General features: G+C 48.0%; 11 protein-coding genes across 11 annotated transcripts; 5 read left to right on the forward strand and 6 right to left on the reverse strand.

Moving 5' to 3' along the window:
• Positions 1–76: 76 nt before the first annotated feature.
• T069G_11106 (uncharacterized protein) lies at positions 77–1,027 on the reverse strand (the record flags this gene model as incomplete). Its single annotated transcript, XM_056178312.1, has 1 exon — positions 77–1,027. The coding sequence occupies one exon, from the start codon at positions 1,025–1,027 to the stop codon at positions 77–79; it is 951 nt and encodes a 316-aa protein (XP_056023186.1).
• A 1,541-nt stretch (positions 1,028–2,568) lies between these two features.
• Positions 2,569–4,735, forward strand: T069G_11107 (heterokaryon incompatibility protein (HET) domain-containing protein; the record flags this gene model as incomplete). Its single annotated transcript, XM_056178313.1, has 2 exons — positions 2,569–3,010; positions 3,069–4,735. The coding sequence occupies 2 exons, from the start codon at positions 2,569–2,571 to the stop codon at positions 4,733–4,735; spliced, it is 2,109 nt and encodes a 702-aa protein (XP_056023187.1).
• A 1,609-nt stretch (positions 4,736–6,344) lies between these two features.
• Positions 6,345–8,058, forward strand: T069G_11108 (fungal zn(2)-Cys(6) binuclear cluster domain-containing protein; the record flags this gene model as incomplete). Its single annotated transcript, XM_056178314.1, has 3 exons — positions 6,345–7,046; positions 7,106–7,240; positions 7,303–8,058. 3 exons carry the CDS (start codon positions 6,345–6,347, stop codon positions 8,056–8,058), a joined length of 1,593 nt encoding a protein of 530 aa, XP_056023188.1.
• Positions 8,059–8,164: 106 nt separating this feature from the next.
• On the reverse strand, positions 8,165–8,668 carry T069G_11109 (cupin domain-containing protein; the record flags this gene model as incomplete). Its single annotated transcript, XM_056178315.1, has 1 exon — positions 8,165–8,668. One exon carries the CDS (start codon positions 8,666–8,668, stop codon positions 8,165–8,167), a length of 504 nt encoding a protein of 167 aa, XP_056023189.1.
• Positions 8,669–10,447: 1,779 nt separating this feature from the next.
• T069G_11110 (gag-polypeptide of LTR copia-type domain-containing protein) lies at positions 10,448–11,119 on the reverse strand (the record flags this gene model as incomplete). The annotated part of the gene is made up of 2 exons (XM_056178316.1): positions 10,448–11,040; positions 11,092–11,119. 2 exons carry the CDS (start codon positions 11,117–11,119, stop codon positions 10,448–10,450), a joined length of 621 nt encoding a protein of 206 aa, XP_056023190.1.
• Positions 11,120–12,065: 946 nt separating this feature from the next.
• T069G_11111 (uncharacterized protein) lies at positions 12,066–13,700 on the reverse strand (the record flags this gene model as incomplete). Its single annotated transcript, XM_056178317.1, has 6 exons — positions 12,066–12,310; positions 12,379–12,462; positions 12,529–12,678; positions 12,767–12,971; positions 13,058–13,351; positions 13,419–13,700. 6 exons carry the CDS (start codon positions 13,698–13,700, stop codon positions 12,066–12,068), a joined length of 1,260 nt encoding a protein of 419 aa, XP_056023191.1.
• Positions 13,701–14,563: 863 nt separating this feature from the next.
• On the forward strand, positions 14,564–17,184 carry T069G_11112 (uncharacterized protein; the record flags this gene model as incomplete). Its single annotated transcript, XM_056178318.1, has 3 exons — positions 14,564–14,674; positions 14,770–15,266; positions 15,333–17,184. 3 exons carry the CDS (start codon positions 14,564–14,566, stop codon positions 17,182–17,184), a joined length of 2,460 nt encoding a protein of 819 aa, XP_056023192.1.
• A 567-nt stretch (positions 17,185–17,751) lies between these two features.
• T069G_11113 (uncharacterized protein) lies at positions 17,752–19,347 on the forward strand (the record flags this gene model as incomplete). Its single annotated transcript, XM_056178319.1, has 7 exons — positions 17,752–17,970; positions 18,033–18,165; positions 18,227–18,360; positions 18,472–18,682; positions 18,743–18,907; positions 18,975–19,058; positions 19,148–19,347. The coding sequence occupies 7 exons, from the start codon at positions 17,752–17,754 to the stop codon at positions 19,345–19,347; spliced, it is 1,146 nt and encodes a 381-aa protein (XP_056023193.1).
• A 1,692-nt stretch (positions 19,348–21,039) lies between these two features.
• On the reverse strand, positions 21,040–22,347 carry T069G_11114 (alpha/beta hydrolase fold domain-containing protein; the record flags this gene model as incomplete). The annotated part of the gene is made up of 1 exon (XM_056178320.1): positions 21,040–22,347. One exon carries the CDS (start codon positions 22,345–22,347, stop codon positions 21,040–21,042), a length of 1,308 nt encoding a protein of 435 aa, XP_056023194.1.
• A 1,708-nt stretch (positions 22,348–24,055) lies between these two features.
• Positions 24,056–24,624, forward strand: T069G_11115 (uncharacterized protein; the record flags this gene model as incomplete). Its single annotated transcript, XM_056178321.1, has 2 exons — positions 24,056–24,415; positions 24,475–24,624. 2 exons carry the CDS (start codon positions 24,056–24,058, stop codon positions 24,622–24,624), a joined length of 510 nt encoding a protein of 169 aa, XP_056023195.1.
• Positions 24,625–24,832: 208 nt separating this feature from the next.
• Positions 24,833–27,014, reverse strand: T069G_11116 (fungal zn(2)-Cys(6) binuclear cluster domain-containing protein; the record flags this gene model as incomplete). Its single annotated transcript, XM_056178322.1, has 3 exons — positions 24,833–25,856; positions 25,910–26,595; positions 26,709–27,014. The coding sequence occupies 3 exons, from the start codon at positions 27,012–27,014 to the stop codon at positions 24,833–24,835; spliced, it is 2,016 nt and encodes a 671-aa protein (XP_056023196.1).
• Between the last annotated feature and the right edge of the window lie 324 nt (positions 27,015–27,338).

Below are 27,338 nucleotides of genomic sequence, written 5' to 3' on the forward strand. Positions count from 1 at the left end.
AATAGTATTACTACTCCAGCTGGAGATTATATACTATTTCCTTTTCTCCCGGCATTGTAATGCTCTACTATATATTTCAGGATAAAGCCACTGTATTCGAAGATGCAGCACGAGATGCCCGCATACCATCATTATACATCGGTGCTATTGTATTCCACCATCGCACAGTATCCCAGTGGTTTCTATCTTCTTGTACCAAACGTTGCCAGTCGGTAGTAACGTAGCCACAAGCACTCTCAAAGAAAAAGAACCGTAACCAGCGTAATTGGATGCGGATCCACGGAGGGAATTCTTGCGCACCCCCCTGCTCTTTGTTAATGGCGGTTTCTCGATCCAGGATCCATACCCAATTGTCACGGAGAATTTCTTTTGCTTGCCGCCTTTCAGGGCTTGATTTGGGAAGAGGCACCACTGGGGGGGTGTCTGCTGGAAGCCCCTCGAGCATTTCAAGGACTCTTTCGTCAATTATCAGGCAAGTCTCATAGCGCGTGTTTCTCCGCCAGTCCTCTTCGTCTTGCGGACCGGTGTTGATGTCGAAAGACTCTATTCTAGCGGCAAAGTCTTGGCCAATAGGAGTAAAATCCTCGCTGCCTTCTGGCTTGGTAATTATTTTCTGGGCGTCTGGGTATTCTTCTATTACCTCATTCCACATTCGCCTTGCGATTTCATCCGTAACATCAGGTTCACCAGGCGCTGGCATACACTCTGGGTGGTGCTCCCAAACGTATTCGTCGTCACCGTGCTTGTAACGCGAGCTCCTAACATCCCATCTGAGCCATTTCTCAAGGCGATTGAGGCCCTCGGAAAAACGGGCATCGGTCCCGTCGCCGAAGATGGCACGGTAAATAAAGAATCCCCATCCATAGGGGACGCGAGGGTCGAATTCCTCCTGTTTCATAATTTCTAGGAGACGCCGACTGCGCCTGTGGGTTTCAATAGATGATTTTGTGGGATCGTCTGGATACCACGGGTGGATGAGATCCCACGAAATGGGCTCAAACATTGGCTGTGTCCGTGATGATGTCATGTTCAAGGAATCGGGACCGCGGAGATTTTGCCAAACCAAGATTCGCAATCAACTACATGGGAAACGAGGGGGCATATAAATACGCTTATTTTCTAGCTTGGCCTGAAATTACTCCCACTAGTTCATGCATAAAAAGCGGACCAAGATGGGCTGTTGATGTTGGTTCGTCGCGGAGTTTCGTACACTAATCAAGTGTAAGGAAGCTTTCGCGACTTTGTATTAGCGCTGTTTACTTTTGCCAACCGATGTCATGGAACTTTTGTTTTGTGAAGACAATATCCAACATACATACGAAGCACCCATACTTTGTACTCACGATGGTAAGAGATTGTGACCTGTTTTATTACAAGGTTCACTCGTGGTAATAGGATTAATCACATACCCCTCAGTATGGCTTGTCTTATGTCTTGTTCTTTTGTATCCACTTATGTATAAATAGCTCAGGGGCGGCAGGCAGGCGAATGAAATATTCTATCTGACTCTTTCTGAGATAATACTTGGATAAACTAGGTGAGAAACTCTTTTATGCCAGTGTCTATGGCCCAGATTTCTGCCTGCCAGCGATCCTTGGGTAATAACGTACGGCTCCGTCCCAAAACCTACAAGTTGCTCAGTCAGTATAATTGTCATGGCCCACTCGCACCATGTCAAAGCCAAGATATATGTAATGGCCCAGCCTCGAGTAAACAGCAGGCGGTGGGTTAAGTGACGGCCAGCTAGAACAAGATACAAAAGTATGTTGTTTGTAAAATTTCAGCACCCTTGCATATACCCCGCCAATGGCATTACACAGATCGACTAACGTCAACAGCCACGGCATTCCGCCCTAGACGAAAACCTCCATCAGCGAGAAACAAACAGCAGTGGAACAGCAAGAAATGCAAAAAATGAAAAAAATAAAAAACATACAACAGCCGGTGTTCGCCAGTGGTCACCCACCTGACTACTAATCTGCCGGTTAGTGGCTTGTCTATGGGGGAGCAGACGGGACCCCGAATTTTCCACTACCTATGGTCGTATGTGCTTGCAGGTCACTAGTATGCACCTATATCCACACTTGACGAGCCTAGTAACGAGAATGTCTATAAGACACTGGCAATTTTAGTGTTGTAGCATGTAAAGTGCAAGGGAAAGAAAGAGAAATCCGACTGAACTAGACGTAAAAAGAGCAATGTTGTGAATATTTATTTAGTAACTATATGATTTTCTTTTGCTTTTGTGGTGCAGAAAGTATTGCGCTTGAATGAGGCTCTTCCCACTTTGGCGCTATAAATGCGGCTCGCCCCGCGCCGTCTTATTTGGCTTCGATCTTCTCAATGTCATCACGAACTACAACAGCGCGTGGCTCAGCTTGCAAAGATTGATCTGATATACAGGGCAATTTCCATCTTTCACTATCCATCTATATATACACACATGTATTGAACTCTGATATTTGCCTCTCTGCAGTGTTTTTTCCTGAATCAGTGAGCGAGGCATATCGGAAGCACATCCATTAATACTCCAAGTACTAATTAATATTAGGCTGGAAGCCGTCCAAGATGAAGACGGCCCAGGATTTCCCGCACCTCAAGCTTTGCGATCCGTGCTCCCGGCTCTTCACCGACTACCGGGATGAAGCCAGGTCTGATCCCAACAGCACACGCTATCACATGTGGTACGAGCGTAGCGGATATCAGTATTGCCGGACTCGGCGTGAGCTCGAGCATGCCGCTGTCTCTGGCTGCGTCTTTTGCAAGGCCGTTGCTTCTCGTGATCGCAAGTATCAGCAGCATGAAGAAGATTCAGTCAGCTCAGACAATTCAGAGGATAGGACGGAGCGCTTCTTAAATGAACAGCGCCCAGTTTGGTATCCATCACTTGACGAAGAGCTAGAGCTGAGCATCCGCTACAACTGGGTCGACAACGTTTTGTACATCTGGAGCCGGAGCGGGATTGAATGGAGCGGAGGCGACCTGGCATGGAGCATGTACGCCACCCCGAGTAAGTGGAGGCCAATATCCTGGCTGCAGCGAGTTCATATTTATTCAAGTCTCCTTAGATGATCCAGCGGCCTCCGTCGTCCATTCACAAGCGCTGCTTCAAGACCTTGGATCTCCCGAGAGCTTTGACGAGGCACGCGGATGGATGGACGAGTGTCTCACCAACCATCACGACTGTCCAGCACATACACCGGCCGATCTGCCCACAAGACTCATTGAGGTGTCTCGTCTGGGCGAACCCGAGTCTGCACGTCTACGTGAAACCAGCGGGCAGAAAGGACACTACTGCGCCCTTAGTTACTGCTGGGGAGGAGATCAAGCCCTCAAAACACTTCGTGAACGGTATGACAGATACCAAAAGGAACTTCCGTACGACCAGCTGCCCCAGACAATTAAGGACGCACTTCAGGTCACGCGGAGCATGGGCCTAAAGTACATCTGGATCGATGCGTTTTGCATCATCCAGGACAGCGACGAAGATAAGCAGACCGAGATGGCCAAGATGATGAGCATCTACCAGAAGACGCAGTTCACCATCTCGGTGGCGAGTGCCTCGGCCGCTACCGAGGGATTCCTCCAGACCAATTATCACGGCCCCAGCATTGGGGCCTTCTATCACCCCCTCCGGGTAGAGAAGGAGACAATAGGGTCGGTTCTCATTGCGGATAGCTCGTCATCATTCGCCAGCGTGGCCGCACACCAGCAACCCATCAACACCCGGGGCTGGACTCTCCAGGAGGCTCTGCTCACGCCCCGGCTTCTCATCTTCACCAACATGCACATGGTATGGAAATGCCAGGCTGGCTACCAGCCCGAGTTTCACGCTACCTCCCGAGATGCTCGCGAAAGACGCCGTGGGGACTATGGCCCCTGGGATGCTTGGTCCTCGCTCTGCGGCTACTCGTTTACTCGTCTCAAGGAGCTCGACGAGCTGGCCATCCTGGAAACTCCACGGGTTGGGGAGGAGTTCAACAGCCGTGGAGGCACTTACTCAACCTGGCACTTTATCCTGAACAAGTATACGACCAGGCAGCTCACCGAAGAGAGCGATCGACTACCTGCCATCTCGGCCATCGCACAGGCCTTTGCTGCCCATTTCAAGACTGAGTACTACGCCGGGCTCTGGGGACGCTTCCTAGTGCATGATCTCATGTGGGAGAATTGGCTTTCCAATCCCAATGCCACAAAATCAGGGGCACCGTCGTGGTCGTGGGCCACCATGAAAGGTGAGCTTCAGTACGACGGCGGTAACACCGACTATGCCCGAGCCGAGGTCATATCGTGCAAGACGACACCCGTGTCAGACAGGAATCCCTTTGGAGCAGTTACTGGCGGCGAGTTGGTGATCCGCGGACACCTGAACAAGCTGTGGCTCGATGCGGGCGAGTCAAACGGACGGACACTCTTTGACAACGAGGGTAACGCCATTCCCGATGTCGAGTTTATCAGCGATGGCGGGTCCGGAGACTGGAACCAAAACCGCACCACTGTGCTCTGCTTGGTCCTTGGCGACAAACCCTTTGCGACTAGGCACAGCAACTATCCAAACTGTTGCCCGAATTATATAACCATGTGTCCGCAGTCGATAAAGTGTCGGATGATGGTGCTGGTCGAGAGTTTGGACCGGACAGGCTGTTATCAGCGGATAGGACTAGCCAAAGCAGAGACGTATGAGAGGCCGCTCTGGTGGGAGAAGTGCCAGAGGGTAACGGTGACGGTTGTCTGATGGGCTTTTCTGGCGGCTGTGTTGCGGTACTCTGTTGTATCTTCTGACCACTGTTTGAGAAGGTTGAGTCATGATTTGAAGTTGAATGAGGAATGAAACTGTCTTCAAAAGGTCTGGTCGTTGAGTTGTTTTGTGTAAAGACAGCGCAAGTAATACGATCCTTCTCCAGGACAACCCGACGATGGTGGGAGTAAACATGTTTTGTGTAGTATTTAGGAAGAGCTTTATACATCTTGATAACCTTCTTTTACAGCCAGCGTAAGACGGCGTGGAGGTCCTTGCCAGCGGTAATAATGTTTCCAATTTCTCACAGCTCCAAGAGTGTCTTGAGACTCTCCCCAACGGCTTTGGAACTCTCTAGTGACGATTGATCTAGCTTGCTCTAGGGTACGGCGAATCCCTCAAACGGCCGATGAGTCTGTCAGCTGTGCCGCAACAGACTCAGACTGCTCCTTTTTGTAGAGCGCCCACTTTCTACTTTGTACTTGGGTGGCAACTTTCTGAAATCTCTTCTCAGAACAGGGCGGCCTGTTGGAGGATCCGTACAAAGGGAACTTGATCAACTCGAGTACCAACGATGGCGCCATGACGACAAGCATTGGCTGCTGTAGATCAAGGGCGACCCAAGAAAGGGAAAGATCATGCTGCTGATTGGTATTATCGACGAAGGGGAAGAGGTGCTCAAGCGGGCAGACTTCTCATGCCACCGTTCTCTTATACTTCTTCTAGTAAAACACAGCAGCTTTTAAAGCTCGTCATCGAGAATACACCTGCGTCCTATATTAAGTAGATAGACTCTAAATTTGGAGTTACAAGATTTTATTTTTGTAGGACAATAAACCCCACGCTAAGAAGTTAATCACTGTCAACATGAAGCTACCCAGAAGACGGCGCTTACACTGACCGTTTTATACATGGCGGCGGTTCCGACATCTGCGGTGTTAATGGGGCCCCTTTCCAAGACAAAAATATATCACGCCTGCGTTGGCGAGTTTGTGCACTGTTGATTCGTCGGCATCTGATAGTTTGCGATGGACTGGATGCGCCCTCTGTGTGCTTGGTTCATGGTTGTGGATAGCACATTTGCTAATACATGTACTAAGACGATGCGTAAGTTTCCAAGAAGCCTTATCAAGGCTCTCCTTCGCAAGGACGGAGAATTGACATCCTGTACTCGTTGTTATAGTGAGCCACTGTCTTACAGTTAAGGCATCTGGAGTCTCAGTTGAGACAACTTGTTGCCTGCCATTGGGTGTTTACTGGATCGTTTGGTTTCGAATGCATAGCACAGCACCTATATGTGTTGGGTCCCCGCCTGGGCGCGCGAGGATGAATAGGCCTAGGTACATGTAAGTGTTGATGTCTGATTACCTAAATTCAAGCTAATTGAGGGTGCTAACACTAAGGTAAGAGCAGAAAGAATGCTGGGATCGGAGAAAATCGTAAACTAGGTCAAGAGTGGACTGGCACATGATGGGGATCGGTTGAGGGTGCTGGCTGGTGCGTATTCCATGATACACTAAATCAAGGCGTCGTCTTACACCTTCATATCAGCAGTCGGGATACACGTTTTTAGCCATCTTCCGACCATCGAGTTGATACAAATCAAATGGGACATCTTAGTCGTGGATGTCTGCGCTGCCGGCAGCGCCGCGTCCGCTGCGATGAGGGGCGGCCGTCTTGCCAGCGCTGCATCCACCGCAACGAGATTTGTGAGGGATACCGAGATGAATCGTCTCGCATATTCCGCAACGAGACGGAAAAGGTGATTGAACACTCACGCGCAGTGCAAATGGCAACTCCGCCAAGTCACAGAGATTCCTCGCAATCTTCTCCTCGGAAACGAAGCAGATCCGCCAATTTGAGCTTGGCTTCTCGACGATCATCTTCTTTCTCATCGTCACTCACCCCGGAGGAAGCTTCGGGCATCACGATACGCAATCCTCGGCCGTGGCTGAAGGAATCGCCAGCGCGGTTCCAGCCGCCCCTCGAAGACCAGGCTGTAGACCAATTCATAGATAAATATGTCCTGTATCCTTGCAATCAGACGTCTTCTCCTGGCTTCCTGGAGCATTTGCCTTGCATGTTTAAAGAGGTCAACATCCAAGGCCGATACGCGCTTCGCTGGGCTGTGCAGGCGGCAGCATACGCAGATGCCATGTCACAAAACAAAGAGAGCGACGCGCTTGCAAGCAAGGCTCTGCAATGTTATGGCATGGCACTTGGGGCGCTTGGAGAGTCACTCGCTGCATCAGGCAAAGAGCCGGATGATTATGATCTCATGACCGTGGTTGTGCTGGATATTTTTGAGGTAGGCACACGCATACGATTTGCGATGCATATACTTGCAGACTTTGCTGATGTTTGCAGACATTATATACTCCGAACGAAGTCAGCAAAGGATCGCACGTCCAAGGAATGGCGCAACTGCTTCGCCTACGTGGTAGTGATCTGGTCTACAACGCGCGAGGCTGGAGTCTCTTTCGACTTGCACACCATCGAATTGTAAGGCCTCAACACTGCTTCCTTGGTCGCTTTCGTTCGCTAACCCCGCGAAGCAAAAACAGCGACTGGCATATCACATGTCGCAAATCCCCGAGACGTCAGACTTGCTCAAGGGGTTAAATGATAACGAGCCCTCGGTCCGCCTCGAGAAAAATGCCGACGACATCCTAGAGACATGTAAGCGGGCGCGGACCTTGTTAAGCCTTATTACTGCAGGTGGGCTACCGGCATCGACCGTTGTCGACATGATCAAGGAGTTGCTTTCGTCGGACCAGGAAGCGGTCAGTTGGCGGCAGACATCACAGTGGTCTTTTACCAACATAGTCGTCGCAGAACGGCCAGATCTTTCGTCAGCAGCTCATAGCATCACAGAAACTATTCAGCTGCATCCGGATGTGTGGATGGCCTACGAGTGGAACTATCACAGGACAGCGCGCATCATCTTCCTACAACAAGTACTACAATGCTCCACAGCCGCTCTGGAGGCCCCAGATCTAGAAGAGGTTGATGAGCAGACACTGAACACTACCATTGCAGAGTGCGTTTTGATGATTCAATGGCTGGCCGACGAGTTCCTCGCCACCGTTCCCCAGTCCCTTGGGAGTGTTGATCATATGGGTCGGCTTCATTCTAGCAACGATGGCCTGCCTCGGTGCCGCGCCATTGGCGGGTATCTGCTTCTATGGCCAACTCGTACTATCAAGGCGGAAACGTCTGCGACAAGCATAGATCAGAAAGAGCGCGCGCAGAGGGTATATGAGAGGATTCGCGAATGTACCGGAATGAAAGATCTTCTGGGCGACAAAAGCATCATATAATCTACCAAAGTCGATTCTATTTGAATACGGATGTACGCATGCTCAACTAGGTACAAACAAAGGCCACCCTCAAGCATGACCCGATATGCGACCGTCTTCTGACATATCATCTCTTGACGGCAATCTCATCAAGCTCTGTCCCATCCGCCAACTTGACCTTGTCCGCACTTAGTGTCACAAAGCAAATCCGGCATGTCTCATCCGTCCTATTAATCCACTGGTGGTTTACACCCCCTTGGATAAGGAACTCTCCCGCCTTGACAGTTCTCTCCTCCCCGCTATCGAGCTTCATGACGATCTCGCCGCTAACCACGACGCCGTAGTCTAGGCTCAGCGTCCGGTGCATCGGCACGGTGAAGTGAGGCGCGATGTTGCTGATGCAGAATATGGCGCCGTTTGGCGGACAGCGTGGGATCATGTTTGGGTAGCCTTGTGCAGGCTCCGAGTTGTTGATGGGCACCGAGTTGCGCACGTCGAACACGGCAAACGATGAGCCCGTCGGTCCCATGGGATGGAACAATGGGACTTCACCGTCGGAACCAAAAATGGCGGTTCCTGTTGCGTCGTGCGTCGTGGTGACGATGCGAGGGTTGGAGTTGGGGGATGACATGGCGAAAATGCTGGTTGAAGGGCTTCAAGGGGTTGAAAGTGGGCGTATAATGACGGCTCTTGAACCAACTTTGGCTGCGTTGGCCTGTTACTGGGCAGACTTGAGCTATCGAATAGGCGGCGAGGTTGAATGTCCCAAGCAATTGGCTTTCCCAACATTTATTGAGTTGAATCAAGAGTATCTAGATGGCAATGATATCACAGGATCAAACATTGATGTACTGAGATTGAGTAGCGGCTGGCTTGCTGGGGTCGCGGAGAGAACTGGTGCTGAACCAAAAATACTTGTCTTGTAGGGAATTAAGCTCACTTATATAGACGACATATCTCTCCATCATGCCAAATCCCGCGTGTTCTCTAGTCTATCGACAGTAAACCTCGAAAGTAAAGCTCGCGGCCGTGTTCGCAGTCCCTTCTGGATATGGCATCTTGGACGAGATTAGACGGTGTAGCGTCCAAAGCTCGCGCCGCTAACCGCAGGCGGAAAGTTGGACGAAGGATCGAAGGACAGGCGAAGGATGCACTAGCGTTCCAAGTACTTTTGCAACTTACAGAAAGATAATCAGTTTAGAACCTCTGTTTTGTTGTCCTTTATACCTCCGATATGTAATGCCTTGGATGATGATGGACAGGATACGAAAGGCGACACAACCTGTCAACATCATCCGACAGTTCCGTCTCAGCGACAGGTCAGTGCAACAATTTAAGGGATACGTCATTAAGCGTCTTGTCTAGGTATGTAGTGTAACTAATAAAAAAGGAGGGCTAATAATATTCTTTTGGAGTCTCTAGTAGCAATCTCCAAATTATGGCAAGTTTTCAAGGACCCGGTGAGGAATGCTTACTGCTCCTCGACCGTCCTTGTTCAAATCAATTCGTCTGGTTCAACCCCTTCCTTGAACACACAATGCGGCTTTGGGACCAAAATCAGGCTTGTTAATTCACCACTATTTCGTAAGATATCTCAAGTCCCAGTTCGCCTTATTTGTCTCGGAATCATATTCCTTACCCGCCCATGGATTGCCCCAAACGTGCAAATGCGCATAGGGCGTCCCGTCAAACATGATCCAAGCCCCTTCATCGCGGACCGTGTTTGGCAACCCATCCCGTTTTGAGTCAAAAGGCCAAATGATCATGCAGTGTGGTCCAATGCAATCGCCGGGCTCGTGACATCCGATGCACTGACACTGCTGTGTTGATTTGCACCACACATCATGTAGATAATTCCTGGTGCAGTATTTGTTGGCTTTTCTTTGCCAGCATAAGCTGGAGTTATGACACAATGGCGGCCAAGGCAGTCAAGAGACAGCAGCCAGTGGACCCGAATGTCAAATAAGGGCAACTCAGAGCCGGCATGATGGCAAGATCACCCTTGCAAGCTCTCAAAAAGGTACTTGTACGGGCTTGCGTATAGACCGTGGCTCTTGTCGTGTGCACAACAAACGACGTCGAATCGAAGCTGGCGGAGAAAGTGAGCTCAGCTCGCCACTGGCCTCAAGAGACAAGGAATCAACATCGTGTCGCCATTCTCGCGTGCCAAGCTGCCCCCGACGGCTTCTGCCCAGTCTTATGTCTCCCATTATGGTAATCAGGGCTCTTTTCTTGGGGCGATAGAATTTGCTGCCATGTTTTGGAGCTCCATTTTCTAGAATGTTCTTGTCTGCATTCTTGTCTGCATTCTTCGCCGGCGGCCCTTTGCTGCTTCTGTTCGTAATTTTGGGTGTAGGAACCAGCACCCTTCTTGTTGATGTCCTGGTTTGTGGCAATTTGAGCAGGTCTCTCAGGAGCGCATGGAAATGACACCGAGGTTTGCTTGTCGTGATTTATGTATCGATTTATGTATCGATTCATGTAGCCGAGCGGTTTCGACTGCCTCATCGAAGGTGACGCCGCGTTTGATAAGCTTGCCATCCTTGTATTCGGGAATCAAGCTGTGGTTCATATTAAAAATGACGAGGAAGGTTTCGTAATTTCCGCCAAGGCCTGTGAGGAACTTGTTTATAAAGTGTGCTTCGCCAATCTTGCAACTTTCGTCTAGTTGTTCAATTTTTCTTCGTACTGTTAGGAGTTTTTCAACGTATTCCGCTACGTCGGTACAGCCCTCGAGTGTCAAGCTTTCATATTCATGGGAAAGAACACGGAAGGCTGTGGTTTTATAGCCTTGAAACCACGTGTCGAGCGCGTCCACTATTTCCAATACGGTCGTCATGCCTTTCACACGATCAAGGTGTCGATTACCAAGGCTGCTGCGGACGATGGCGACGGCTTGTCTTTGGCAGTCTTCCCAAGCTTCGAGTCTTGCGTCGAAGGCGCTTTGCCAGTCACTGTCCTTTCTAGGCGGCTTTGTGTCTCTTTTCAAGAGGAATCCCCAGCCTTAGAATATGAGTGCGGTCGTGACGTCCTGCTTCCACATAAACCAATCACTCCACTCCTCAAGCGTCCTGATGTCCATGGCGCTGGCTGAGTATCGCGTCTACTTGTTAATTATCCAGTGGGCTCAGCAGATTGGTGGAGTTGGTGTCTAAGACCGCAATCTCGGTTATCAAGGGGCAGACAAATTGGTTGGTTTGCAGCTGGGCTCATATCTTGTAGATGTGATGGGTATGAGCCAATAGGAGAGTGGTGTTGAAGAGAGAAGTTGGGTGTAATATTATATTGATGAAAGGTCTTAGTCATATAACAAAAACGTCGGGGGCAGGACCTCTTATATACACAATCTAGGAGATCCACAGAGACAGATCGTCAGGGATACCCTGCAATAACAAGTGGCGCCTGGATTAGGCCTGGCGCATGTCGTATTCGTTGGAGATGAGCCAATGGGAGAGCGGAATCCCAAAAAAGTAAGGTGCCAACAATCTCTCCATGAGCTAACCTTTCTGAAAGCTCATATTCAGTTGGTATCCGCAACTGTAGGAGCCTACTATGCCAATAATTCTCTTCGTAAAAAGTACCAAGCTGTGTGTGTATTTGATTATTTTTCTAAGAATCTTCTCTATGCCAGTGATATGCAGATAACTGTAATTGTATTTGTAGTTGAAGTGGGAGAAGAGTTACAACCCTTATTCTCAAAAGTTTCCCCAGCTGGGGCTGCTTCCCCGTTATTCATAGCAAGCCAAGGATATCGCCTACTCTAGCAATCTATTAGAGAAGGGTACTTCAATGTTACTTATCTCTTTTGTGGAACCACTCGAAGAAGCTCTTCTGATCCACCAATACGGGCGCGAGAGCGGACTAGAGCACTTGTCAGGCGATCCGTAACTTTAGGTCTTGTTATCAAGATGTTACCCTCTCTAATAAAGTAGAATAAATAGTCAGTTCATTATGTGAATAACTAAAAAAAAATTGAGTAACTGGCTCTACACTGCAATATTCTCCAATCGCAATCCCTTTCTCTTGCACTAGCCTGACTCTTTCTCTGCTATCGGCCCTACTTGTACAGGCGCATCCTTTGCATCTTTGACCAGGCCAGTGCTCTGAAAGACCTGAGCAAGAATATAGACACGCTTCCAGGTCACTGCAGCATCTCGGAGATCCTCTATTTGAAAATTGAAGCTCTTGATGTTCTCATCACCGAGATCGCTAGTCGTGTACTCGAGTTTTTCCTTGATATCCTGGAACATAACTTGAAGACTATTAAATGTCTCTGTAGAAGGAATTTAGCTTTTGCGTGGGCAGGGCGTATGGATATTGAACTCTGAAGAAGAGACTCACTCTGCATCTTGTCCACTGATGCGATGGCGTTGTCGATAGTATCTGTCACGCCTTGGACCTCACTCATCAGCGAATCGAGCTGATCTATAGTCAAGTACAAGTCAGTGTCCGAATTACCATCAAGCAAAGTTACCATAGGCGTGTACTTACGAGAAGCTGCGGTGATAGACTCTATGGCATTGTCTCCCTTCTTCTTCGCCAGCTCATATCTGTCGTTCAGTTCTCGAAGACTGTTGATCAAACCTTTGTGTTTGACAATGTCGATGATCAAGATGATCGTGCCCACTACTGGGATAAAGTCTTTTCCATAATATTAGCAACTTGAAACCAGTAGCATCTGCAACAAATGCGGCTCGATTCTTCTTGTGTAGATTCAATGGATACTTACGGTACCACTTTGCCTTGCCTTGCTCTCGAGCCTTTCGCACCTCATCATCAAGCATGTTCTTTGCTTCGTCAACGAGGCGCTTTGCATCGTCGAGCAGCTTCTGGACCTTGCTTTTCTTAGCCTCATCATTAGGTATGATCTTCTTGAGGCGTCTAGATATTTCAGTAATATCTTTAAGATCTTGGGTTTCCGTGGCGACTTTGAACTAAACTAATGCATTAGACCGTATTTATATTCGCAGTCTCCATTGGGTGCCTCAGGCTTCCAGGGGCACTCTTTTATTCCACTTACCGCAGTGAGCTTGTCGAACATCTCCTTACACTCAACTTCAACCTTTTTGGCATGGTCAGTTAGGCGATCGAGTGTCTTTTCCGCATCGTATTTTGCTGCGTCAAACTGAGCAACTCCTTTGACCATTCCTGGCTGACCCATGACTTCAAGATTCTTGACAAGCCTATCCATAAATCTTCCAGAGTCCTTGGCAAAGTTACCGATGCGACCTCCAAGAGTGATCATAGGCTCAATAGTGTTGATCTGAAAGTCGTTGGCTCTCTTGTGCATCCTAGGCAGGACTTCCTTCATGAACTAAAAACACGAACCCAGAGTCAATAACCTGTCTATAATACTTGCGGGGTGGACGTTGCTAGTTTACATTGTAGAGAGTGTCATCCTCTGCGAAGAACTTTTTCAAGTTCTCGCGAGAGTATTCGGCCTCAAACAGCGATTCGGTGGATGGAAGTGCTGTGCAGGCACGAATATACTTCTGAAGATTGATGAAATCATCAGAGTTCAAGATAAAAGTTACTGCAGGGTCGCTGGGATCCAACTTCTCCACACTCTCTTGGGGGGCACCACCAAGGAGGAAGATCTTGGCAGCATCATTGGGACCCTTGAGCTGTTCATCTTGCAACGTTTCAGTGGTAGTTATAGACATGGTGACAATGGGCAGCGGTGATAAAGTGGTATAGATCAGTCAGGGTTCTATGAGTATCGTGGGCTCTGTTGCTTTGTTCAAATCGAAAATATTGTGTCGTATAATATACTTTATATAGCTCTCAGAAGAGCCGTTTTTCGTAAAAAGATGACATGTCTTCTGTTGAGTAGACTATACATCTTATGATCATACAGGCGGAAGAGATCAATAGTCGAACGGCAAGTTTCTCTGAAAGTGGCCAATCTTCTAGAGTCCTGCATATACTATTGAAGACTACGTCGCTTCAGCTGCAATGTGCCGTCTCCTGCGCATTCGGTAAACATGAACTACTGGCTATAGTGTATATCTTGGCTTTTTTGAGATGCAACAAACGAATTTATTGGCCTCAGTGGCTGGCTGGCTTTTTGGGTTATTGAGTGGATTGACGCGGGCCGCTCCCTTGTCCGTAGCTGAAAGGGGACTGGACTCGTGAGATATGCCGGCCTAGTTGTACAACTAGCGGTGCGATGCCGCTTAATCCATGTCAAATATCGCATAAGAAAACAGCTAAACGAGCTCTGGCCCTGGATAGATCTCATGCAGCCGCCGGACCAATATTTTCAGCTGAGCTTTAGGAACAATATGCCTTGGCTCCGCCTTTTTTTGACCAATTGTTGGTTGCCAAATGTGAAGCCATTGAGTAGGTCTTCGTTATCCCATTATGGACGAGATATTGCTCCTACGAATGCCACAGGCTCCGGTTTATGCTAACTTGAGTCATAAAAGGCTGAAATGCTCCGCGTATCTACAATGCTCGCAACATGACATAGTAGTTTGCACTCTATTCTCTACAATCAGTGCTATTCTTTTTGGCATACTTCAACATGGATATCGAGAATGCAGCCACCTTTGCTTTCGAGAGCTTGACGCTCCAAGAGAAGACGCTGGCACAAGAGATCATACGCTTCCAGTACTACGATATCACAAAATTCAATGTAAGTAAAGATCAAATCTTATAACGCTCTCACTGCTACATCTAGCAAGTTTGCGTATCCGTCATGAATACCCAGGTATTGACCTATATTGCTAGGGATACTACAGAGCACCGGTCCTCTACATGGACCAAGTTCTGCAGCATCTCGCCGCTGCCAGTAAGGGTCAGACAACTCCTCCACGACGCATATCGCTCTATTGCGACACTCTCATCATCGCCGAGACAATCCCTATTATGGGCAAAAATACTTTCTTTTGCAACATAACCGCGCGTCAGATTCTGTTCTCGGCAGCGGAATCTGGCCCTGCAATTCGGATGCGCTTGAACCGAGGTTCACGCCTGTTGATCAATGCTCAAATCTTGCCTGAGCACTTCCGCGTCGAGTTTGTTGGGGATATGGACCAGAAGGATCAGAAGACCGTGTCCATTCCCGATGGCGCGTTCGGTATCTCGTATACCTCAAGCGGCACGGGAATAGCAGGAATAAAAGATGAGGTGATGTCCACTGGGCCTGAGATGGAAATGCAATGTGAGAATTGGATGAATCTCATCAATGAGGATGGTTCACTCAAAAGCATTCCTTTTACCACGGAGTAAGTGACCTTTTCATGTCCCCTGTTCTCACTTGCATTCAGCCATTAACATTGACTTTTCTCTAGCAATTTTCCGCGTCTACTGAATTTCCAGTATCTCATGGCTGCTGCAATGGTTTATCAGAACCCCAAACTATCATTGTCAATTTTGAACTGGATTTGTGCGGCTACAAAAACAGTCGGGGGCTCTCTCTTGGGCAGCCAAGCCCAATCACTCCGCAACAGCATCGCGTCGGATGACAGTTCTGGCATGATCTCCAGCGTGCCCTCCCTCAACATTTATGCCTCCAAGCAGATTCTCAAGTCTCGCCTCTTGGCCGCAAAGGCATTTGAGGATAGCTTTCGGGAGTATACGTCTGAGGAGCGGAGCGCGACAAGCTGGGTCTACCTGGCTGCTGATCTCCTCCGGAAGAGTGACATGGCCCTGGAAGAATACGGCTTCCTTTCCGGTCTGGCGCAGAAGCGCTATGATGAAGCTGTGCAGGCGCACTCGTACGCTGAGAAGCAATTTCAGAAGACGCAAAAGCAAGTAAACGAAGCCAGCAAGCAATTCGAAGGAGACGTGATCAGCTGGGAGAAGGATCAGAAGATTGCAGCAGCTAAAGGTATCCTGATGGGCCTCATCGAAGTAGGTGTAGCCATAGCAGCTACTGTTGCTACTGCAGGTGCGGCTGCTCCAGCAGTTGCAGTTGCGGGAGCCAGTCTTGTTGGAACTGCCTCCAAGGCTGCTCAGGCTATTGCGAAGATCAAGGAGATTGTTGCCAAGATCAAGGAGATATATGAAAAGCTCGAACCAATCCTTGCAAAACTTGGTGAGCTCCTCACCGCTATCAAGGCAATGTTTGCTGCTATCGAGACTGCTCAGGCAGCCCTCGATCTTCCCAACGCGCTCAAGGAAGGGGACATGAAACTCGATGCTCTCAACGCAACGGCGCAGTGGGATATCTTTGATATTCAGGTTGGCCTGCTGGAGAGCCAGTTTCAGAACCTGGGGATTCCAAACCAGGACAAGTATCTGTTCGCGCTGCGCTCGCTTGTCGTCCACGGCAAGACATATCTGCAATCTCGGGTCAATGTCGTCGTTCGTGGTGACGAGCTGGCTACGGTACGATTGCGCCTCCGGCAGCAAACGCAGAGCCGCCCGGCTATCGAGGCCATGATAAAACGATTTACGGAGAACAATGAGCTGGTCAGCGTGCTCAAAATGGCAATGTTTGACCGTCTTCTCTCCGTCAGAGCTCTTGTTTACGTTGACTTCAACTCGTACGTCAACGCTTACAACTACCACACACTTGATCCGCACCCTCCTGTCAAGTTGTCTCCCGTCAAGCCAGTCGTGGATTATTTTGCAGATGCCGCCCGTCTCCAGAGCGCCATTTCGGCATTCGGCTCCAAGGCATCAATACAACGAAAGTCGTTCGTGCTTGGCCACGAGGCTTTGGGCATGAATCTGTCTGGCGTGGCTCAAGAATTGGGGCAGGATGGCCGGTTTCAATTTTCCATTCCCGCCACGCACCCAACCTTTGACGGCTTCTTCCGGGTTAGACTTATGCGTGTGCGCGTCCATCTGCATGGAATCAAGACCACGGCTAGCAGCAGATGTCTTCGTCTCGCTCTGCAGACCACTGGCCGCTTCATGGATCTTGCACCTCCGCGTGACAAGCCCACGGCGTCGGCGACGTACTCGTTTACCGGAGATGCCCGTACGATTCTTTACGAGGTTGATCCATCTCGCGACGATCAAATCACCTGTGACGGTGACAGCGGCCTGGCTCAGGATTATACGGCACAGACTCCTTTTACGAACTGGACGGTCAGCCTGGCAAGAGGGGGATTGTCCACTGATGAGATAGACACAAGCAGCCTAACCGGAGTAGAAGTAGAATTGTTTTGTGATGTGAGCTATAAATATGAGTAAACACAAAGTATAAGAGGTAGTATAGGTCAAGTAGTTTTAACCTCTGATTTAATTAGTTTGTAGAGCCGTATAAATTGAACCAGGTCATGAATAATCGTATTCCTATAACTGTGATTAAATTTATCACTCTTTCAATCCTCGAATTATATCAAAAGAGTTGTTCTCTACTCCTAATTATTTAAAACGAACTATCCCATTGCCTAACGATTCTTGAGTTAGAACAGGATCACATCGTGAAAATTTGTGGCGGCCAGCACCAACGGCCAGATCCTCGCGTATTTCCCCCGTCTGCAGCCATATGCAGCCTATAGATAGTTTAAAATATTGCGTGTCAATAGTCTGATCTTTCAGCTTGTGCCTAGTACCACATGCATTTGGACTATTGTGAGTGGACGGGGCTGCCGCCCGATCTTGATTTCGAGACTTTGCCACTCACCCCTGGTTTAATCCAGGTATAAAGCTCGTCTTTCTGTTTGCATCTCTTCGACATCATCTTCATTATTTCTTGACCGTTTAGCAATCAAGTATTCATCTATCACACAGAGGTATTCGTCCGCATCCTGAAACATGGACACTGTACTACAAATTCCAAATACGGGATCATTCCTTCTCAAGGATGCCGAAAACGGGACCATGAGCATTCAACTTAATCCTAGGTCCTTCACGATTCTTAGACAGGCCATAATTGACGGTACTAGCCTTCCTGGAAACTCACCAGATTTTGAGAATCGGTTCAATCGAGGGGCGCTTCAGATCTTTCTTGAGAGGGATCCATCCGTGTACGATGTAAGCAGAATCGTCACGATTAGTTGCTGTGCGTTCTCCCAATTTAACATTACGCTTCACAGTTCGCTCTTGAAGTCTTTATTAAGATACACCAAAATTGTAATGAGTTCAAACAGGTCGCTCTTCACGACTTGCCACAAATTGGCGAGTACACAGCTAACCATGGTTTCTTGGGTCACGACTTATTAACCAAGCGTAGGCGAGCATCTTGTTTTAGTTGCGGAGTCGGCAATAAAACTTCTTGAAGTTCGCCTAGATGCGCTAGCCCAGGATGGCAACCAGGATCCAAGAAGTGCCCTGGTAGAGCTACTTGATCGGCTTGAAGACTTGAGCCGAGACGCAAGTAATCTTTCGGAACAGAGCGCTACAATGAACCAGCATATCCAAGAAGTGAGTGCATCTCTCCGATCATTGTGCGCTAGCGGTGCCAAATTCAGTTGGCAACTTGAAAGATGGAAGAGTCAGGCAAGTAGATGAATGCGTGTGCTAAAAGCCTCCCAGTTCAAAGTCAACACAAGCGGAAACTATGGAGAGGTCAAACGGCTCACTGAACACTGGGAAAGAGCCAAAATGTCAGACGAAGAGTGGCACATGAGAGTTGGGGCGAAAATTAAGGAAATGGAGAATGAAATGGCAGCTCTGGAGCAGAAAGCCACTGATCTGGACCGTCAGTATCAAACAGCCCCTTCAGAAGACACACCTGTCTGGAGCTGTAAGATGATAAAAAAAGCCCATATCCAAGGAGCGATAGCTAACTCAAATCGCATTACAGTTATGAAAGGCATAAGCGATGCTTTAGCAAGCACATTCAACATTAAAAACGATATCCTCCGCAGTCGAGAAATGCTTGAGAGGGATCTTAAAAACTTGAAAAGAAGATATGACGAGCTCTCCGATGAAAGCAAACAACAGGAGCAAAAGTTTTCCGAAGCAGACGGTAAAGTTTTTCCCATTCGTCCAATTAGCGGTTCATTCCCTGAAGCTGACGAAAACGGTTCTATTAGGGAGCATCAAAACACTCCAAAACAATATGCACGATCTTTGCGATCATTCCCTAGAGGTTGCAACGGCTATTGAGGATGTCAACAGTGAGTAATAATACTATAAAGCCGCATATACGTTATACAAGAACTTTCTTCCTCGTCTAGTTTAGAGTAGCTAACGACATAATTTGCAGAGGCCGCATCCAGGCTTGTAACAGACAACGAGTACCTATCGCAAAAGCTACAGTACCTCCATGATGACATTGAGGACGAGTCTAAGCTTGAAAAAAGGCTGGGTAAGGTGTTGAACTCGAAAAGGGAGGAAATCACCGAATGTCACAGTATGTGGATAGAGGTGCGGAGGGCAGGAGAGAAGTTCAGAAACGGTGTATAGTATAATGCTGGCTTTACAGGTTCTTTTTGATATCACAATTCATATCTGAATTTAGACCTTGTCATTACGCTCATATGATATATGGCCTTTTTACCCCATGGATGCATGCGCAAATGTAGTAAACACAGTGGACACAAGGGTACCGTATAGAGGACACCGGATCTGGTACTAGCTGCTCAAGATGATTGACCAAGAATCTGGGATAGTACAGACAAAATATGTCACACCTTAGTTTGCGCAATGCGACTAGCGACCATAAGAATATATCGTGGTGAGCCTCTTAGTCGCCGGAGGGGAATAATATATATACCGTGGTTTCTTTCTTTCTTTCTTTCTTTCTTTTTTTTTTTTTTTTTGGCACACAAGTGATCCTTGGCGGACTGATGCACAAAGTAAATGACCCCATCTTGAAGAGTCAGGAGAGAGCAACATGACTCAACAAAATCTGAAAAATCATGCGACTTGAAATTTCCCAATGCCTTCTCGAGCGAAGGTAATTCCTCCAAGGCAATTGGCCAATACACGACCGACACAATGGCGAGGATGCGTTTACACATGTCTGCACTTTTGGAACTGTCGATTCGCGCCATCATGCGCCAATGAAGTGGATCAAGCTCTGGTGGAAATGACTCCAACAGCTTCTATGCTTGTTGTATATCACCAGATCAAGGCGTATGAGAACTAATCATATGAGATAAGATCCATATATGCCATAAGATAGCAAAAATATATTTTATAAAAAAACATGAAAAACATACAACAGCCGGTGTTCGCTGATGGTCACCCACTCAACTACTAATCTGCCGGTTAGAGGCTTGTCTATGGGGGAGCAGACGGGACCCCGAATTTTCCTCTACCTATGGTCGTATGTGACATGTAGAAGGCAAGTTTAAGTATATAACTCTAATGAACTAATATTGTAATTCTCCTGAGTGCTTCGTGAGATCTTCTTGAGCTCCTGACAAACCAAGGCCACCCAGAGGAACATATCGTTCGCGTTAGAGGCCAGGTGGTCTTGAACGGCAGATAGCGTTTGGCTATGGTACATCTTCAACTGTGCCTTGATCTACTCGATACTGGATTGTACGTGTTGACAGCAGCGGAGACAAGTTCATTGTCCAGCTCCAGACAAAGTTTGGCTTTTCCTGCGGCAAATCTCAGCTGCTCATTGACCTCGTGCCAATTTCGACTAGAGACTATCCACTTGACACGGGACGCAGGTTTGTTCTCGATGACGAGCTTGAAAAGCCTCCATGCTGTGTTCTAGCAAAAGAAGTATGACAGAACGGTGGCATGAGAAGTCGATTAATTCGCCCACTTGAGCGCCTCTTTCCCTTCATCTATCATACCAATCAGCAGCATGATCTGTCCCTTATCGTCTTCGGCTTCTCAAGACCGACGCCCGGCCTATCGCCATCCTGATCTACAACAAACGCCAATATTATTCTCGCCAGGTCGTTTTGTTTGCTCTTTCTCCTCTTTCTTTTCTTTATATTCTCAAGCCAAAGGTGTGTGAATCCTAATTTATCTCGAAAGAGTCTTCATGTGTTTCAATGCACATATAGCCTAACTCGCTGGCTCCTTTTTTACCTATATAAAACTTTCGAGGTGTAGGGTACAGGGAGCTATTCTTATCACTGGTCTATGTTGCTCTCTATTCTGTCTAGTATTCACTTATTCCAACGTGTCATTTTACTTAAAGACTTTTGTTCCGCTCTCTTCTGCATTACCAAAGAACTGCCGTACATCTTTGGCCAGCACTTCCGGTGTCTCCAAAGCAGGAAAATGCCCTCCTTTTTCGTGTACAGCACTCCACTTTACATTACCATTTCTCTTTGCCCACTCCAACGGAGTACGATACCAGATATCGTGTGGGAACTGGCTGATAGCCACAGGCTGCTTTACGTATGGGAGGTTTTCAACTCCAGACATAGATATGGCGCCATCGGCTGCACCGTGCTTGTAAAGTGAAAACGCAGCATAAGGGCCGGGAATCCAGTGCATCATGGTCCATGTAATGACTCGATCCGACGTCCAGATCCTGGCGACGTTTTCCTCTTCGACACATGATACTAATACATCGTATATCCACATGGCCAACCCCACTGGTGAGTCGGTCATTGCATGGGCTAGTCTCAACGGCCGTGTTTGATGAAGTTGTCCGTACGCCCATCTTTTGCTAGAGAAACCGCCTAGTCGTCTAATTATTTCAACCTCTTCAGATGTAGAATTTCCTTCTTTCAGCTTCTGAAGATCCTCGTCGGTTGGTGGAACAACCCAGAAGTTGGAGTGCAAGGACACAACAGCGTCGGGGAAATCCACTGCCGCATATCTGATAATGAAATCTCCAGCATCTCCACCTTGTGCCACATAACGTTTGTATCCGAGATGCTGCTGCATTAGGGTGTTGAAAGCAGCGCCGGCTTGGCGATATCCGAATCCAGGTGCGCGCGGAGATGGCGAGAAGCCGTAGCCAGGAATGGACGGCGCCACTACATGGAAAGCTGGAGCAGAGTCATCGGATGGATGTGTGAGCAGATGAATTATTTCGGCGACTTCGAGGAATGAGCCGGGCCAGCCATGGACAAAGAGAAGTGGTATAGCATCGGGACGAGGGGAACGATGATGCACAAAGTGAAGTGGAATAGGCTCCTTGTATGCCGTCTGGGGTGTATGGACAATTGTCGTAAACTGTGTCAGTTGAGTGTTGATATCATCCTCGACAGCTCGCCAGTCATATACATTTGCCCAGTGAGAAGCAATTGTCTTGGCGGCGTGAGTGGGAGGTCCATCGGTATACTCGGGTTGGTCGTTGGGAGGCTGAAACTCTGTATCGATGAAGCGAGTCAATGAAGCCTTAAGTCTGGTTTGCTCCACGAAGGCCTGCTTTACGGAAACTTTGAAAGGATTGACTGTATCAGTGTAAGTCGCATGGAATGTAAGATTGAGATCTTCATCCGTAAGAGTGAGGGGTTGCCGAAGTGTGTCTTGACTAGCCATCGTTTAGCATGGGCGGCAGAATCCTGCGATGTTCGTATTCTGATATTGAAGCGGTATCAGTTCCGTCAGAGGGCGCATTGCTGTATTTATACGGCCTTCAATCTCAGTCTACCATATATGCAGACTAGCCTCAACTTCTTCCTGAATTGGCTACCAGGAGCGGGGAAATTGGTGTAGGCTATTCGTAAGCACTCGGCACAGTTGCGCTGATCATGGGTTTGTGTTGCAACGGCGTCTTCTCCACCAAGCCAAGAGAATTGGCGTGCTTCTGCCTAATGATACGACAAGTAACATATGGAATCATTCATCTAAAGTGTGTTGGTTATCTAAGTAGGCTATGCGGCAAATCTAATATCCGTGAAGGACATGATGCTCAATGGCCATTATCCATTGCCGCTGTTTACAACGATTGCACTTCGTCAACTGTTTGTGAAACTAATTAATGGTTTGTTTACGTTTATTTAAACATTATACCATACCAAAAGCCTCATATGGTGCCTCATTGGCTTCAAAATTAGTTTCCAAGTTCACTCGAGTATATTACCTCTTTCTGGTCTGTCACTGGATCACAATGCATGACGCTCCTATTATGCAAATTTATTAACCTATCATAAATGCGGTGTGACTGATGTCCAGTAACTTGAGAGATGGCGGCATTAAGGATGCAACCCTCCAGGTGTTCCATCACGCCGTTCTGGTCTGCTCAGTTAGGGAAATTGAAGATATGTGAGAGTTCGTGATTATTGCCTTTGGTGAGATATTACTCACCAGTTAGTGTCTATGGATCTCTTTATCCAATTGCTCTCTGCTATCTCCTTTGATTACTCCTGAGGCGCAGAATGTTGCATGAGTCCCGCTGTTGGTTTCCTCTAAACGGTGGCCCAAGGGGATGACAACTTGGATCATCGCCCATAGCTCTCCGTCGTGATAATATCTTATTCCGACTCTTCAATATGAGAACTACAATAAATGCCTGTCTTCCTTAATTCACCCAGAATGAACATGTTCTACCTAGGTAGCCGACGATAGAGTCGAAATGTACGTCTTCTTCCTTATACCGGGTAACTCGCAGTGGACTAAGTTTCCATAACATGTAATGCATTCTGCTTAGAAAGATGGATGGATCTTGGTATAATGTACATATATCGAGTCTTGCGCAATTGCCTTATCCTCTACTTTATAACCGTTGGCGACATTCATCACTCCTTTGTGACTGCGTATTCTCTAGGCAAGTCATGGGAAACCGATGTTTGCTTTGAATGAATGAATCAATTGCCGTCTCTTCAATTTTATTCGAGCGGAAATAGTGGTATCGAAGATGTTATGTCGACTAACAGTGTTATTCGCAGAAGAGCCCGTTCAGTAACATAACGCCCCTCATTCAGGTGCATGAGTGCGGAAATAGCGGCTCAAGTACACATTACATACTGTACATACGTCGCAGTCGAGAATTACATCTTTTTGCGGGAATCGTCTGTCAGCCTCAAACGAGTCAATAGCTCCGTAATCATGCATATGTAAGATACATAAAAAGCCAATCATTAGTCACCAGGTGGTTCATTATTGCATCTCACTAAAACGTATTCTAGACGCGGTTCCCACTTGTTCAAGACTATAAATAAGCTACTCCCTCAGCTATCCAAATCGCCTCTCGTACAAATCAGCACTAACAATAACACCGTCAGACAACTCTCTTATTCCTTGCAAAATGGCATCCAGCACGGCAAAGACACCATCCACGAATCGTACGACCCCGAGGTCGCTGATTCCGGTGATTTCGACTTCTCTCAATGTCGGCATGGCGCTTGGTGCTTGGATCACAGTGATACCGTTTGCAAACGCAGCATACCCAGGACCCGCGGTTGCAGTATGGTTCAAGGACTTTTTCAAGCCCGGTTTCATCGGAATCACTTCTCTCAGCGCGGTGACGATTGCTTCAGGAATCCGATCGGCCCTTGTTCGGGATACGTCGGGGTTAGCAGAGGGTCAGGCTAAAGCAAAGGCAGCCTCGCGATGGGCGATTGCTGGTCTCGTGTTCACGCTCATTCATTTCGGTTTTGGAAACTCTGTAAGTTACAGGAATTTTGGCAACATGTTCTTCCGTAAAGGTGGCTCATAGTAAAGCAGGTGCTCGCGATTATGGACCGGATTCTTTCCAACCCGGAATTGGCACAAGGCGAAATGTCTGGCTGGATCCAGTTGCATACAGTGAGGACGCTGACGACTGATGTGCCGGCTTGGATCTGCTTTATTGGAGCATTGTTGTCCGAGCTGTAATAGACAAAAGTTCGCTCATCGATTAGAATCGAATTATAGAGAAAGAAATATTGGCTAATCACTGACAATACATTCTTCCCTTTGGTGGCCCGTGGTTTGTTTGTTCATTTGCTGTAGTGCAGTCACCGATATCGTCAACACATTTTGTAAGAGGGGTTGGCCAGCCAATGTGGCAAGTTTCTCCCAACGAGGCTGTTCCAGCCGTTGGCTATATCAGGGGAGGGCCTAGACTCCAGAAGAGGTTATTCCAATCCCTTCCACGACCTTGGAGTGTCTCCCACAATTTATCCAGATCAATGGTGTCTGGGTCAATATCTACCCTCCTGGGCTCCCGATCGATCGCCATGTTGCTGCTCTCCGTTGTTGCTATATCCACGGGGCCGTTTTGACTTAGAATCGTAGGGTCTCTCCTGCAATTCTCCTTTTTCAAAGCTTCCAGGGCCGGATGTGATGCTCTGTACTTTCTCAATATCTGAACTGATAGATGCAACAATTCAGATGCCAATGGCGACTGTCCTTTTGCTTCGTATAAAATCCTCCATGCGTCAGTCATTGTCGCATCTCCCCCTGTTGTACTGCCTTCGGGATTGTTGGCTAAGCACCCATCCAGCACAAACACAACGCAAGCAATGAAGATGCTTCGGAACTTTACGTTCATACGCTGGCGAAATAGGACGAATGTCGAGTTTTCAGCTCTCATTCTGTGCTCGATGTAGATGATGCGCTGTGCCGCTTTCAAGCAAGAGTCGTGCGAATACGCAAAGCCGGGGTTTATTGTTCCTTGAGCAAGATATGGTAAGTGCAATTTGCAGATCTGACCATAGAATATCATATTGAGCATGTATCGCTGGATCGTAATGTCCGACGAACGCCGGATATCCGACGGTGGCAGCTTGGAAAGGCTCCCGCTTTTTTCAAGGCGGAAGAATGACGGCAATTCTCGCATAAATTGTCGCAGCTTCATATCTGCCTCCATGATCTTCCCGTAGTCTGCTTCTTCCGGGTTCCAATTCATGGGCTTCTCGTGGCCACCGAGGCTATAGAAGAGCTCGGCAAGACGAGTTCGTTGAAGAAGATACGACACAGATGTGGCCTCTTCTGGTGGACGGTCAATAATTTCTTGACCCTCGATAATGTCTTCGTCATTTGCATTGCAAGGCTTTCGTACTGCCATTTGGCTAGGTAATATTGTATATGCCCCTTGTTGAGGAACTGATAATCTAGAGAGCATCCTGCCGCGATGCTGTAAGTACCATCCAAAACGACAGAAAAAAAGAGGGCTCACCAGTCGGTGTCTGTAAGATACCACCATATCCTACGGCCGATTTCAGCTTGAATAGTGGACTTTTTTATTTTGACGGAATGACTATTGTTGGTTGGAGAGTCGATAAAATTGAGCCCAATCTCCTGGGCCATTGCGACTGCTTGGGCGTGAAGCAGTCGGGCACGAGCTGAAATGCCCTCCAAACTGCATATCATAAAGAAGACAACAATAATGCCTTGTACACATGCCATGGATGCATGCGCTGCTAGATGAGCATGATGAATGACGTCGAGGGCCGTCGTAAGCCACCCTGCAGTCTGTGAGTTGGCGTCTTCTGGGCGGTTGAAAAGGCCCTTGTTATTATCATATCGAGTCCACGTGTGTGTGCTGCTGCAGCAAATCGCCAGCATGATCATCAATTGACCGATATCAACAACTCGGCCATGCTCCACGGCATCATAGAATCGATCTACCACAGAGGGTAGAGAAGGTTTATGGAATATGTAATGAAAATGAAGGACATCTCTGATAAATTTGTCCAGAAGAACATGAGCGTCTCCTCTCAAAGGCAGGCATATGCACTTATTGACTTTAACATCTTCAGTCAATGGAGGAGAGCTTGCAGGATCCAGAACAAAGAACGAAGGACTGGTGATGGCACGGATAGAGCGAATGCGAAAAGTGATGGGAGCAGGGGCTAACGAATCCTACAAGAGGTGGGTAACGATTAATATCCCGCGTCTGTAACGAGAACCTGATGCCTTTGTTGAAACAGGGATCACACTCTCTCACCAAGGCATTAACATCGTGAAGAACTCACTAATACTTTCTGGCTTGAGCAGTTATTCTCAATGCCGAGCACGTCTGCTGTGACAAGCTGGAGCTGAGAAGACAGCAGCAATGAGGGAGCCAAGTGGTTCCGATTGAGAGCTTCCTGCGACCCACCCGTCAGAACAGCTTCACTGACGCCCTGAATCCCAATGCCTTGAACGGGAGCTGCTCCATCGACGTTGCAAGGGATTCCACGGATCGAGCAGTTGGAGCAGGGAGACCCGCGATTGCACCGCAGCTTTCGGATCCGGCAAAGCGAGCATGCCGGTGGCCGCCTCCGCGACTGACGACCCATGCAGCCTATGGGAACTGTCTGCTATGCGTTATGAATTCTGCTTTTCCTCTGTGGTCGGTCATAGACACCGGCGGTTCTACTTTGACAGCAGCGTTAGACGGAGAAAGGCGTGAGAGTGATGGGAAATACTAACCCGAAGTATCAGAATCCGCGGGGAGTTCGGAGTTAAGCCCGGTCATGTCCGCCAAGAAAACCGCCGATCAGACGATCATCTTCAGCCGCGGGTTTCAATAAAGGCGAGGAATTAGAACCGATTTTTGAGAAAATAGCTGGTCCATCACTCTGCACGGGACATTCCTTCACTTTGAGTAGACATGGATATCG

The sequence above is a fragment of the Trichoderma breve genome (genome assembly GCF_028502605.1).
Source record: "Trichoderma breve strain T069 chromosome 7 map unlocalized scaffold00008, whole genome shotgun sequence".
Classification (NCBI taxonomy): Eukaryota; Fungi; Ascomycota; class Sordariomycetes; order Hypocreales; family Hypocreaceae; genus Trichoderma; species Trichoderma breve.